The sequence below is a fragment of the Mytilus trossulus genome, chromosome 3 (genome assembly GCF_036588685.1).
Source record: "Mytilus trossulus isolate FHL-02 chromosome 3, PNRI_Mtr1.1.1.hap1, whole genome shotgun sequence".
NCBI classification, from domain to species: Eukaryota; Metazoa; Mollusca; class Bivalvia; order Mytilida; family Mytilidae; genus Mytilus; species Mytilus trossulus.
The window spans coordinates 27,828,338-27,843,786 of NC_086375.1; the positions used below are offsets into that span (position 1 = coordinate 27,828,338).

General features: G+C 31.6%; 1 protein-coding gene across 2 annotated transcripts in view; it reads left to right on the plus strand.

The window, feature by feature from the left end:
* Nucleotides 1-227: 227 nt before the first annotated feature.
* The window catches only part of LOC134711163 (hypoxia-inducible factor 1-alpha-like), an 82,451-nt gene continuing 67,229 nt past the window's right edge, over nucleotides 228-15,449 (plus strand). For both annotated transcript variants that reach the window (XM_063571609.1, XM_063571610.1), the window contains exons 1-3: nucleotides 228-396; nucleotides 5,323-5,427; nucleotides 6,039-6,211. In XM_063571609.1, the coding sequence (XP_063427679.1) occupies nucleotides 380-396; nucleotides 5,323-5,427; nucleotides 6,039-6,211 (295 nt within the window). In that variant the 5' untranslated portion in view covers nucleotides 228-379. The remainder of the gene's footprint in view (nucleotides 397-5,322; nucleotides 5,428-6,038; nucleotides 6,212-15,449) is intronic.

The window sequence follows — 15,449 nt, forward strand, 5'->3', positions numbered from 1 at the left end:
CACATACTTTTATTTATTTTATGTCTGATTTCAGTAATATCTTTCTTAAACAATGATGTTTTGCATAAAATTAAGCGTTTTACTTTGGCCGCACTGCAATAAGCCGTGATCAGAGATACACGACCAATACACGACAACCGCGCACCTGTCGTTGGTGAAACGTTTCAGTGAGAGTGTACCGTAAATGTGTATTACCTGTCCTACGACAAAGTTCCGTTTCCGCAAACACTCAAGTGATTGAGATATTTTTCTCAACGAAATTAGGACAGAATGAACGGATCGAAAATGGGTCGTCTAAAATATGATATTTCAACCGTTTATATTGACTCTAATGAAAGATAAATAGCGTTAATAATAGGGCACAGGTTATTTTAACAAAATGCCTACCTGTAAAAGGTAAGCAATACACAAATAATAAGTTGTGTACATGAAAAGATAGTAAACAAACCCCCCTTTTTATTTTGTCACAAGTTTACGAAAAATGTAATGATTTCTGACCATCATCTCATTGTTTACTATGTTAATTGATAAATTGTAAGAGTATTGTGTCGTACTGTACATAAGGGGGGATGTCCAAGAAAGTTTGTCGACCTCGGATGTCATAGTACACAGTCGAGTACATTGTACTTTTACTTATAAGTATTATTATTACATAAACAACAAAACTTTCTCTGATATTTTATTAACAGTAACACACCTAAGATTTCTGCACATTCAGATGGCAGATGCCAAATGGGAAAGGTAATTTGTGATATTCCAAAAATGTATTGTAAATCCTTGATAATGTAGACAAGTTAGCATGATGTTATTATTTATTGGTATGGGAAAAAAACTCAGATAGGATGATTATTATCTTCAACCAGACATGGAATGAATAATGAAAAATCAGATATTCTAGTATAAATGCCATGTAAAAATTGTTGTGTTTCCGCTAACCCTACATGTACATACCCTTATTTTTAGTGTCATACCCTATAGATTTATTGGGATTCAACAATCACTATTTAATTCTGAACTGTCGTTCAAACTAGATTTTTTTTTGTGTCAGATCTAACTTAAACCAGTAAGGATTCACTTCATCTCTAATCCTGATGATCTCTATCTTTTTAAGCTCAATGTACCACTGCGTTCACCCTACAATTAAAGATGCAATCAATATGATCTAATTACCCGTGAAATTGTAAACACTGTGTATAAATATAAGTATTTAATCAACATAATGTGTTAGTACACACACTTGTACAAAAATAAATTGATGAATTTCTTGCTTCACTTGAAAATCAGAAATACATGTTCAAATGCTATCATACAGCTGTTTTATGTAGTTTTCGTTAATTTTGCTGCCATTCATGGACACAAATTATTTTCGATTCAATTGCAGGAGATCAATCTCTCGATTCAATGCGTTCACATTGGGCTTAAATTGATCTAAAGTGAACAGACCTCGATTAAATCGATCTAAATGTCCAAGCATGAACAGGGTCTTACATGTAGATCTCACCAATTGTTGAAATGTCTTTGGGGTGTAATAATGGAAATTTTATATTTTTTTCTTCAACTACATGTTGTCCCTAGCTTTGAATGAAATGAATGAGTAAAAACAAAGCATGTACAAAATTGTAAGGGAAATTGTGTTTTCAGTGACAACTTTGTTCTGCACCATTTTGTCCACACAGCTCTCAAAATGGTTATACCTTCATTATTTGTATTCCAAATTTCATACTGGTCCACATGGTGCAGACTCCAGCCAGAGGTTGACCAGATTGGATTGATCACTTTCATCATGTTCATTGATTAAGAATTTTTCAAGATTTAGCATGTTTAGGTCGGTTCACTAGACTTATTACTGAACAAAGCCCAAACAATGAACACAATTTAGCTTGCTAATGTAAACAAAATAGTTAAAGTACCTCTATTAGTTTTGATTCATGGATTGTAGTTTTTATTAGTACATCTCTATGAAAGGTCTTCCTCTTTTCTGTTTAAAACCATAATCAAAACCAATTGTTACACATACATTTTTTGCATTAATAGGTCGTTTAACTCTGTTAAACCTATAAAGCCATGTTTTTGGCTGCGTTATTGTGCATTACATTTTACTTATTATGCTTATGAGAAACAAATACAAGATGAATTCTACTTGCGGAATGATTATATAGCTCAGTAAAATTTTAGATTTACCTTTAATATCGTGAATGTCTTGTTAATTTAGTACAGGCATGACATGTGTATCAAAGTTGAAGCCCAAATGTCCTTAGAGCTTTGAGCACAAATGGCCTATCTTGTTTCAGATAAAAAAGCGCAAATGTCCTATGCCCTTCAAAACATGTGTTGACCTTTTTGAAGTTGGTTCTCATGATTATCTGGTTTGCATCAAAGCAATTTGAGCAGCTTATGATCATGTTTGTCAAAACCAAATTTCAATTGATTAAATAAGAAAAGTTTTTGAGGAGTAAAATTGAAAGAATAACTTTTATTAACTTTAGTTCAGTATGTACATGTATGTGCACATAGTTGTAAAACATATTAATGCATCATAGAGCTGTTGACAAAATGAGAAGAAAAAACTTTACACCTGGAAAGAAGTACATTATTTGTGTACATGTATTTTTAATACCTTTATCACATTTGCCATCTTTACTCTGAGCTAACCGATATCTAGTAGTCCTTCAAATTAAATTACTACAAACTTTACACTGTTTTTGGATTGGTGAATGCTGAGTGCCTTTTGAATTTGAAAATTATCTGGTTTGTCTTACAGAGTTGTGGGACTTTGAACAGTTGTATATATGACAATTACTCTAATTATAATGTTTATGCTTAAGGACACCATTATGTAATCTTCTTTTAAGAGCCATTCTACTAGCTTCTGAACAATGCCTTCTAAAATTCAACTTATTTCTCGCATCAGCATGATCAGTTTTAAGATGCATAAAATTTATTACCTGTTAATAATTGTTCATAGTGGAGCTCTTTATTGATTATATAGAAGTAAACACTTGCACCAAATTTAAGGATATAGTCAGAAAAGAGATCAGGAATGGCTTAAATATTTGGCAAAGAGCTATTGTCCTAATTAAAGTCTTCTTTGAAAACAAAAATGGGTAATATGGGGCAAACATATTTTACCCTGTATAGTCATGTTAATAGGAAACAAGAATGTGTCCACAGTACATGTACATGGATGCCTTACTCACACTATCATTTTCTATGTCCATTGGTCTGTGAAATTGGGGTAAAAATCTAATTTGGCATTAAAATTTAGAAAGAATATGTCATAGGGAACATGTGTAATAATTTTATAAGTTTCAAGTTGATGGACTTCAACTTCATCAAAAAACTACCTTGATCAAAAACTTTAACCTGAAACTTGCACTATCATTTTCTGTGTTCAGTGGACCGTGAAATTGGGGTAAAAAATCTAATTTGGCATGAACAAATGATGAAAATTAGAAGGAAACATGTGTACTATAGAAGCTTGAAGTTGATTGGATGCACAGACAAACAAACAGACAGATGCACAGACCAGAAAACATAATGCCCCTCTACTATTGTAATGCCCTGTGTACTCACAAAAGTTAATTCTACAGTGAACACTCTTAGCTATAGTTAATACAAATGTAATGTAAAAAAGGGGGAGATACATGAGGATCTAGTCTCTAGATGGGGTTTACAGATTGGTGAATTATGGGCAATAAGTTCCGGATAAAGCCTATAATTATAGGTTAAAAAAATATGAAGAACAGAGAAAAAATAAAAGAGAATGATTGGGTGCTAAAATATATAGAGAATAGAGAATAATGAGCAAAAATATAAAGAATATAGGAAAATGACATAAGAAAGTAAAGAGTACAGAAATGACAGACCCCCTAACTAGACCCTCATTATACATTTTACCTAATAATAATAATAAAGGGGACCTTCAAGACTACATTGAAGTGAAATTGGCAATGTAATGAAAAAAAACCATAAGAAGCTGAATTATAGACAAACAAGTTAAAAATACATAACAGGACAATCTAAAGGCTGAACAGCAGGTACTCAGCCACAAATTTTGGCTGATCTCAGTTACTCCAAAGGAGTTAATCAAATGGCACCCCTCATTTAAGACCTCCTTCTATTTTTACCAAAATAATGAGCATAGGGGGCATTAAGTTTTACCTTTGTCTGTCTGTATGTACAACGTCCCATAGTTAGTTTCTGTTATCTAACTTTAGTTTACATCAGCAAAATGTTCCTCAATATTCATGCGATAACCCTTTTATTGAATAGCAACATAATATTTGAAAGTAAAAATTGGTTTAAACTAAGATTTTGTTGTTGATGACGTCATGAAGTTTGAAGATTTATTGCGCTAGTGCAATATTAGAATTTATTGCACGCTAACTTTTGGTTACTTTCTGTTGGAAATATTATATTGCTATGCAATTATATTTATTATTCCTAGTACAATGTATACTTGAGTAAATATAAGATGTGACTTCTCTCCAGGCACTTTGGCTTGGCTTCACCAATTAAAAACTGACTGCTACAAAATAGCACAATAGTGTTGATAGTGGCATTAAACACCAATCTATCAATCAATCCAGTTGCAGATACATTTATTATTGAAAAAACTGACAATAGTCTTAACCTGTACATAATTTCACAACAACGACAATTTTTATTTGTCAATCAAGACGCCCAAAATAATTGTGGTGATATTTTTTAACTATTTGAAATTACAATACATGACAATAAAACTAAAACTATAACAGAAAATATGATAATAAACATAGTATGTATGGTAATTGCTTCTTACTAAGGAACAAAAAACAGTCAGATAATTTAAAAAGGAAGCTTTAGAAAGGAAATGTCTAAACATACATTATCATCTTAACCATTAGATGTACGAATGATATTGATTTCAGTATCTTTGTAGGGTTTCATGTCAAATTCTACTGACATTTCCTAATGATCTACTGGAAATAACAAATAAAGATAATATGGAAGGATGTTTGTTTATATTTCTGTAAAAATTGTAATTAAAAAGGATAGAAATCTGATTTTTTTAACGAAGAAAGGTAGCAGGAAGCTCTATATTTGTAATTGCTGTTTGATTGTTTGGTCAAGAGGTGACTGTTTGATAAGAATGTAGTATAAAATATATTTGAAATATATGTTTTTTAACGAGAGTGCATTGACTTTTCAAAAAAACGAGATAAATTATTGTTATATGAACAGTCACAACAGTAATGAGCTGAATTTATGCACTTTTTCAGTTGTGAAAGAAGGAAGTTAATTTATAGAACTATTAATCAAGTTGACCTTTTTCTGTTTCAGGTTAAAGCCTTTACTGGATGAGGATAGCAGTCCAGATATTGTTGATGATGATGACGATGAAATGATGGAAACTCAAGGAGGAACAAAGCACAGAAAACTTACAAGGTAAAATTTATTTTTAACAATGTTTAAAATTATTACACTTGCCATCATATAAAATGGAGTAATACATGTAGCACTCAACTGCCTATACAAGAGCAATTGCTTTTACGCATGTATAAACATTGTATAATTTGTAGAAAGAGAATTATTGAGTAGAGTTTATTGGATTAACTTTCTTTTGTGAAGGTCTACACCTACCTGGTTTTTAGATAGGAGTTTAAATTGATTTAAATTTTGTGTTTTTAATGCCACTTTTAAGCACCCATTTGGGCTTTTTCATGGTAGCCAGTTTTTGTTGTTGGAGGAAGTCAGAGTGCCTGGAGAAAACCATCACCCTCCTATAGGAAAACTGACAATCCTGGTCATTTAAGATTGGAGTTGTGTGCATCTGCCTGAGTGGGGTTTCAAACTCACAACCAGACAAATGTAAGTGTTGACTGGCTAGTGATTACAGTAGTAACTACTTTGACCACTTGGCCACTGATGCCCAAGGTAGGAGTTTAGAATAAGATCTTACTTAACATTTTTGTGTAAAAATGTCATTGAATATAACCAAGGCAATCAGGCAGTGATTGGAAACATAACTTAACTGTAAAATGCATTGTATTTTGTAGGGCTGAAAAGTCCAAGAATGCTGCTAAAAACAGGAGAGATAAAGAAGCTGTGGAATTTAACAATATAATAGAGGCATTACCATTTCCTAATGAAGATTTAGAGAAAATGGATAAAAGTTCTGTTGTCAAGTTAACCACATCATATTTGAAAATGTTGGAACTCATAGAAAAAGGTAGGTTCTTCTTCTCCCCAATTACAAGTGAGACTCTCTACTTGAGTGTAATTGACTCAGTTCAATGTCAAAATATGAGTAATGACTGGTTTAAGGTAAGTGTTGGCTGAAACTTTCTGCTGATTTAGTTTTTACATACTTAGTGTTAGCAAATTTGTTATGTCCCTTTAAAACAATTGAAGAAAAGCATAAAAATATTAGTTCCCTTTCCTTGCTGTAAGGCAACAGGTTCAAAATCGTTTATTTTGCATTAGATAATGTAAGGAAGTCATGTGAAAAGAAAAAAGAGTCTGCAGGGGAATTCTTGATAATGTTTTATCGCACCAAGGGTAAATTATCACTTTGTGATTGGTTTAAGTCGTCACGTGTATACTCCCTATGAGATTGCAGGGGGTTAGTGAATTAGGGGGTTCATGACGCGTTAATGGTGACGTCATCTATTAATGTTGTTCTGTTTCATTGTTTATTTTTCAACAAAATACAGCAGAAAAAGTCCAGCGTGCGATAAATTTGTTATACGGTTAACTACTAACCCCCTGCGGATCCATAGAGGGTGAATAAAATCCATAGGGGATTTGGCCTGAGGCTGAGTGTCTGGATATCTTTTAGATGATTGTACAAGGAAATTGGTAGAAAATGTGAATTTTGGATTCATGAACTGTAGAATATGTACACACACTAAAATTTATTCATCTAACATGTCTTGTGCCTTTTCTTTGGGCATGGTGTCAATGGAAGGTGATTTTAGCTTGCTACCCTAGTAATTCTTGTGGGATACATCAGAAGCAGAAATTATAAATCTTTTATTGACTGTGACTAGTTCAATAAAGATGAGTTGTATTCCTTTCAGAGAATGCTGTGCTGCTTGAAATAGCAGTTTATGAAATCAAGATCACAATACATTGTACATGCTTGAAATAATCATGATTACAAAATGTATAGTCATATATTTTAAAAATGAAGGTAAAATTGTCAATAATTGTTATTTGAGAACTAATGCTGATTATCTCCCTTTGAACAAGACAAAGTTATTACTTGAATCAAGGTATTTGTAATATGAATATGATATCTGGCTTACAGTTAATCATATGTAAATAAATGAATATGTTTGATCAGTGGTTTGTAAATTCATATTTTTCAGTCAAGACTGATTCTTATAGGCCCATGGCCTACTATAAAAATTAATTGAAAATAAACTTGTTATTAGATTTTGAAATTAAAACTGTTAATTTATACTTGTACCAAAAAAAAGATAATTATTAAAATCACATGAAAAAATATTCTTGTGTTGAATATGATACAGCAATCAATCTACATCAGTAAACCTAAATCAAACGAGAGGCAGATAATATATGCATGGGTTCTGCTGTTCTTAACACAACAATATAACAATTGTTTAATTACATAGAGGTTAAAGATAAGTTTTGATTGAATTTAACAAAGGAAAGCAATTATCTTCCATAAAAACTTGATTCTCCTCTTGAACTTATTTGCAATATTAGCCACTGGACATTGAGCAAACAACAACAATCAATCATGTCTTGAATATTGTCCTGAACATGCATGAAATATTTGCCACTTGGCATAAAGCAAACAACAATCATTCAATCAAGACTTACGCTTCTCATCCATAGCATGTATGAAATATTTGTCACTTGGCATTTGGAAAACAACAATCATTCAATCAGACTACCTTCTCATTTGCATGAAATAATTGTCACTGGACATAAAACAAACAACAATTAATCATGGCTAGATTTTTTTCCTGAACATGCATGAAACAGTTGCCACTGGACATATAAGAAACAACAGTCAATCAAGACAAGATAAATGTCTTGAAAATGCATGAAATATTTACAAAAGGACATAAACAAACAGCATGGTACCTAACACAACAGGGAGATAACTCTGTAAAGTTAGCTAAACGTTTTAATTTTTTTGTGTTGTAAAAGGAATATAAAGCTTCTCAATGATCAAAATTGGTGTTTGTCAAACTGCTATATAACCAGTGTAATTTTTCTGACAAAATGGTTGGTTCAAAATTTTTGAAATTTTTATAGTTTTGTTAAAGGGTCAAAGTAAATACTTTGACAAAATTTTATGAAAATTAAACGAGCCAAATTAATTTTAGTGAAAGTGTTGGGTACCACCTTAATCAACTATGGCTGCAGATTCCTGTCCTGAACATGCATGGACTATTTGCCTCTAGACATAAAGTTCACAACAATCAATCAAATCTAGATTCTTGTCCTGAATATGCATGACATATTTGCCACTGAACATAGAGCAAACAACAACAATCAATCAGAACTAGATTCTTATCCTTAATATGCATGACATATTTGCCACTGAACATAGAGCAAACAACAACAATCAATCAGAACTAGATTCTTATCCTGAATATGCATGACATATTTGCCACTGAACATAGAGCAAACAACAACAATCAATCAGAACTAAATTCTTATCCTGAATATGCATGACATATTTGCCACTGAACATAGAGCAAACAACAACAATCAATCAGAACTAGATTCCTTTATGGATTTAAATGCTCAGATATAAAATAACACTATCTACTGGTAATTCGCTATAGAATCTCCCTCTAAATATTTTTATGGCAGGTTTGTAAATCGCCAGGTATCATCTTATTATATAGCAATTCACTCAACAACAGGATGTGTTTTTTTTTTTTATTAAATCACCTTGCATGTACTTACTCCTGTTGGTTGAAATCAGAGCTGAACATAGATGAATGTACAATAAAATACATACTATGTGTCTTTTACCACAGTATCAAATAGCACATTGAAATGAATTTTATTATTATAGTTTATTGATAAATTATTAATGTCAGTTTAGTAAGCTCTCTTGATAGCAATAATATTGTTTTAAGCATTTTATTTTTCCCTACAAGAATTAATACAAATGTGACCTACAGCAATAACTGAACTCACCTTGCCATATTCTCTTGAGTGTGTCACATGACAGATGAGATGGACACATTTTTGTGTGGGTATTAGTCTTAGTTGGTATGGAAAAAAATATTTGAATGTTGTATTTGAATTGTTTGTATTTTTATAGCAAAATCAAATATGCTTAGTGTGAAAAATGCTAAAACACATTTTTTTTTTTTATCATTTAGTGTTTTTTTCCTACCCAATTATTATTCAAGAGTAATATTGATCGGGTCAGTTTTGAAATAATGTGTCAGGGTGACATGTCATTTTGTCAACTGTTTCCTTGTCAACTAACACATTAAGAATCCTGCTCAGTCTGTCAGTCTTGTGTACTTTAAAGCTGGTTCATTTCCGACATTTTGCTCATCCAGGATATTAATATTTGCCACTGAACATTTAATAGTAATTTATTCTTCCATCTAATACTATAAGAAACCTTGTAATTAACACTCAAGTTTTTTACAGTTTATATAAACAGATGATAAACATTCAGCAAATTTATGTGTTTCAAAAAGGTGGCGAAATGAGCCATTTTATGTGTCGAGTAAAGGATCTGCAATTTCTTCTGTTTCCAGAACAGATGGCAAATTTCAACAATTTTAATTTATTTTTAACAGAGGTGGAAAAATGAAGTAGGGTTATACATGTTGCAAACTATTGAAATTTTTTACTCAGAATCTAAGTTGTTGATACTTTGAAAAGTACATTTACATGTACTGAAGTACTTTTTAAAGGTATCGTCATATAAAAGTGAAAATACTACAGTTTAAATAACCTTATGAAAACTTGCAAAAAATATCAAGGAAGATCTAAATAATTAAATCATAATCCGTCATGTCGCTATAACATACAAATCAATATATTCTACGAAGGATAAATAACGCAACTTATTACAAAAAACATCTACAAAAGATGCACTTGATGTCTTCCTTCAGGTATTACACGTCATTTAAAGTTATATAATAAATTTGAACATAATCCAACTATTGCTCAATGTAATTAGAAATTAGTGATATTACTTGCTTTCATTTATAATGTCAGAGGTAACGGGGAAACTGTGTGAAAATTGGTCAAGTATGACCGTTGAATTTTAAATTACTGTTATTTTAGGGTTTTTCGATTCTGAACCAATAACTGTATATTAAGATTTTTTATGCAGTTTTTGTATAATTGATGTGAAAATGTGACAAGATGTGAATTACAGGATTGATTGGTGGTTGTGAATGCCCAGTGGCAAATACTTCATGCACATCCAGTGGCAAATATTTCATGCATATTCATGCAATATTATATAGAACTTTGTTTAAAAATTTTGAAAATGTGAAGGGTATGGGTTGCAGTATAAGATTGATTGCTGTTTTTGAATGTCAAGTAGCAATTATGTCATGCATACATCTTTTCATGCAATGATAAGGACTTCCTTTTGATAATCTTGAGAACACTAATAATATACAGTTAAAACCTGGCCACAACCATACTTTGTGTGTGAAAGATAGCTGTAAATAATGCTAAAATGTTTTGCAAATTTCTGCTAATCATAGCAATTTTTTTTACAGCCAGGGAGCTCCAATTTTGTTAACTATGTCAAACTGAGATTATCTAAACTGTCCTTAAAAAAGGGATTTGTTGTCTCATTTTACACTTGATTTAAAAACATTGTAATCAGTAAAAGAGTAAATAAATTCTTTAAAGCCAAAACATCATAAAAATCATTATATTTTGATTATATTTAAATTATTGTATTATACAATTCTCAGTTTTGGTTAACTGTATATTAATGATTTAGTGTACTTGATTTAGTGATAACATCCATCTGTCACATAGACAAATAATAAGACAATGTTTGCAGGAATCTGATCAGCAGTAACTGTCTGAAGAATTAATGAAGAGAACAATATAACGGAAAATTAATTCTTATGATTTTGTTGTATTGACTTTTTCCGGACTCAATCTTTCAAGTATAAAAAATGAACAAATGTACAAAATTGTATTTTTATGGCCCCGCAACGAAGTTGTCGGTGCCATATAGTTTTACCCTTGTCCGAAATTCCAATATTCCGAAATTCCATAATTCCATCATTCCGTCTTTCCGTCATTCCGCAACAAACCATTATACAGAGTTTTTTTCTAAACGCCTTCAGATATTGGGCTGATTTTTGGTATGTAAGTTTACCATGATGAGTTACAGATCAAGTTTAAGTTTTGTTCCGCTCCACTAATTTTCGACGATATTACGGGCTTTGGACTTTAATAAATTGTTGAAAATCACAGTTTACAGATTTTATTTCTGAACGCCTACAGATATTGGGCTGATTTTTGGTATGTGAGTTAACCATGAAGAGTTACAGATCAAGTTAAAGTTTTGTTCTGCTTGGCTAAATTATGCAGAAATTGGGGGCTATGGACTTTAATAAATTGTTGAAAATCACACTTATACAAACTTTTTTTCATATTGCTTTTTAATATAGGACTGATTTATGGTATGTGAGTTACCCATGATGAGTTACAGATCAAGTTTAAGTTTCCTTCCGCTCTGCAATTTTTTGCTGTAATTTCGGGCTTTGGACTATGATACATTTTTGAAAATCACAGTTATACAGACCTTTTTTCTAAATGCTTTCAGATATTGGGCTGATTATACGACCGCAAAAATTTTTTTTTGTCGTATATTGGTATCACGTTGGCGGCGTCATCGTCGTCTGCATCGTCGTCGTCATCGTCCGAATACTTTTAGTTTTCGCACTATAACTTTAGTAAAAGTGAATAGAAATCTATGAAATTTTAACACAAGGTTTATAACCACAAAAGGAAGGTTGGGTTTGGTTTTGGGAGTTTTGGTCCCACTATTTTAGGAATTAGGGCCCAAAAAGGGCCCAAATAAGCATTTTCTTGGTTTTCGCACTATAACTTTAGTTTAAGTAAATAGAAATCTATGAAATTTTAACACAAGGTTTATGACCACAAAAGGAAGGTTTGGATTGAATTTGGGAGTTTTGGTTCTTACAGTTTAGAAATTAAGGGCCAAAAAAGGGCCCAAATAAGCATTATTCTTGGTTTTCGCACAATAACTTTAGTATAAGTAAATAGAAATCAATGAAATTTAAACACAAGGTTTATAACCACAAAAGGAAGGTTAGGATTGATTTTGGGAGTTGATGTCCGAACAGTTTAGGAATTAGGGGCCAAAAAGGGGCCCAAAAAAGCATTTTCTTGGTTTCATCATAACTTTAGTATAAGTAAATAGAAATCTATGAAATTTTAACATAAGGTTTATGACTATATAAGAAAGGTTGGGATTACTTTTTGGAGTTTTGGTCCAAACAGTTTAGGAATAAGGGGCCAAAAGGGTCCAAAATTAAACTTTGTTTGATTTCATCAAAATTGAATAATTGGGGTTCTTTGATATGCCGAATCTAACTGTGTATGTAGATTCTTAATTTTTGGTCCTGTTTTCAAATTGGTCTACATACATTAAGGTCCAAAGGGTCCAAAATTAAACTTAGTTTGATTTTTACAAAAATTGAATCCTTGGGGTTCTTTGATATGCTGAATCTAAAAATATACTTAGATTTTTTATTATTGGCCCAGTTTTCAAGTTGGTCCAAATCGGGGTCCAAAATTAAACTTTGTTTGATTTCATCAAAAATTTAATAATTGGGGTTCTTTGATATGCCGAATCTAACTGTGTATGTAGATTCTTAATTTTTGGTCCCGTTTTCAAATTGGTCTACATTAAGGTCCAAAGGGTCCAAAATTAATCTTACTTTGTTAACACTTTCCTTACTGAATTGTTTTTTTCCGCGACGTTGTGTGACCTGATCAAATTTCCGCGCGCAGTTTGCCTGGCCTGAATTAATTTGACGTGTGAATGGGAAAAAAATGACGTTTTAATAAAAACGTGTGTATCTTTGTTGTTTCTCATCAAATCGGTTTCAAACTCGATATTGTTACACTTAAGTATGGAAGGAGTGTTGCAATATAAATAAATTTACATGACAATACCTACTTTTGATTTTTTTTAACCTTTTGTGGAAAGAAAATGACGTTTGATTTGAGAAATCTTTTTTTTTTTGTGACCGGTTTATATTTTTGCCTCCGATCTTCTAAATTAACAATACAAATGGTAATTAACAATTTCGAGTGTTCCTTTATCATAGTTATATAGAAAAAATAACTCCAAAGTCAAAATTCTAGCTTATTAGTCAGAATAAATACGAATAAAAATGGTTTGACAAATTCCGCGGCGGCCATTTTTTTACCTGTACAATGCAATCACCAGATAGGAAGTTGTGTCCCTGGATAAGTTGGAGTTGTCTTTCTTAGTACGATGTTTTCTTTGAATTTTTGCATGAATATTGATCTAAATTGACTATTGGGATCTTTTGTGGAATTTTTCATATTTTAATGGAGATATCTAATGATATTTTTTTGTGGTAAAATCAAAACTTTTGAGATTAATATGTGCTTTTTTTTTAATGTGCAAATATTTTTTTCTGGTTTTTTTTTTGTATCAAACCACTGAGTGCATGGAAATATTAATTAAATGTACGATGACCTGACACACTTATCCATGTACATTTAACACTTTAATAATGTGTTGATAAATTAAGTGAGACATAATTAAATGTTGAAAGACAATCATGAACTTTTAAAAATAAAATTACTTTGAAAAAGTCAATGATTTATTTTTAAAATTATTTATTATAAGTGTCCCGACTCCATGGGATGCTAGAATTTCCACTGTCTTTGGTTTTGTATTGTTCAATGATGAAAATAATTTAATGTTCCTTATTAAAAAAAAAAATTAAATGAAAATGTCAACTGTAACAACAAATATAAATTATGAATATCCTTTCAACAACTTATCTGTGAAAACCTTTTCAACAAATTATGTATATATAATATCCTTTCAACTTAAAAATTGTAACAAAGTAACTGTTTATTTAAGAAGTTTAATTTTTAACTGAGTGGGAGACAGTGAAGCAATGGGGTAGGCAAAGTGGTTTTCTACATTCAACACAACCATATTTTCAAACCTTTTTCCCTGTGTACCTTTAATAGATACCCTAGCCCAGCATATGTGACACCTTATCTTGCTTCCCAAAGTCTACTGGCAAACAGAGTTAACCTACATGTGTTTGATCTGTCTCGACATGGTAGATTTCACAATATGACATACACCGTGTCTGACGCTACCAAAACCCAAAGTTTGATGGCCCATTTCTTAGTTTTAGAAGGCATGAATTGCTTGAATGCATCCCTCCCTTTGTAAGATATCATGAATCATCACCTTTGTTTGGGGACATGTTGGTCTCTCATTTTTTGTCTGTTAAGGGGGTCTTTAATTTCTGAGTTTGTAAGATACATCATTATTAGTCTCCCATCTTTGCTCACCTCGCTGGTGCGTATCAGTGAAGAGAAGATACCTAATTATCTGCATAATTTCATCCATTTCTTTGAAAAATTAGAGACCATGACTTATATTTTTAATAACTATAAACATGAAAAAGCCTTCAAGTCTTGAGATTAATAAATTTCAGGATAAAAACAATATATGTACATTGTCAGAAAATATAACATTTTTGTCCTAAATTCTAAAGCTCATACAATTATATTTTATTTTCCGTCAATGTACATCCATATTGAATATGAGAATAATTGTTATGGCTTTTTTACTCTAATATATGTGTGTGGCTCTGATCTGGCTGCGGTTTAACATCTTAAAATTGAGATGATTATATTCATATTTATATATGATTTATAAAAACATTACCGGTTTTATGTTAATTATCAAATCATTGCAATTTTACTTTGCTCTTCATGGACCCTTTAATTACAATAAAAATATCTTATCTCTGGAATCAAAATATCCTATCTTTGGAATAAAATGTCTTATCTTATCTAATTATAACTATCAATTATTTGGTTGTCAGATAGAAACATCTGGAAAAAATATCCTTCTTTGGGTCTCATATGTTTTGTGGACCAGTTACTTCTGGGATAAATGGGGAAGATCTCTTTCAAATTTCAATATATAAAATTCTTGGTGCCATCAGTCATTGTTGGGGGACATAAGTGGCATTATTTACATCTGTCAGCTGTCATTATTTTCGTCTGAAAGTTCGCTGACCCCTTCTCTTTCAACATCACTTCAGGAGTGATCATGAAATCATCACCGATGTCATTTTGAGGTCAATGCATTTCATACCGTTGACCAAGAAGATCTACTTCTCCGACCAAAAATCCCTCAAACTCGTTCTCAAAACCATCGGACATTT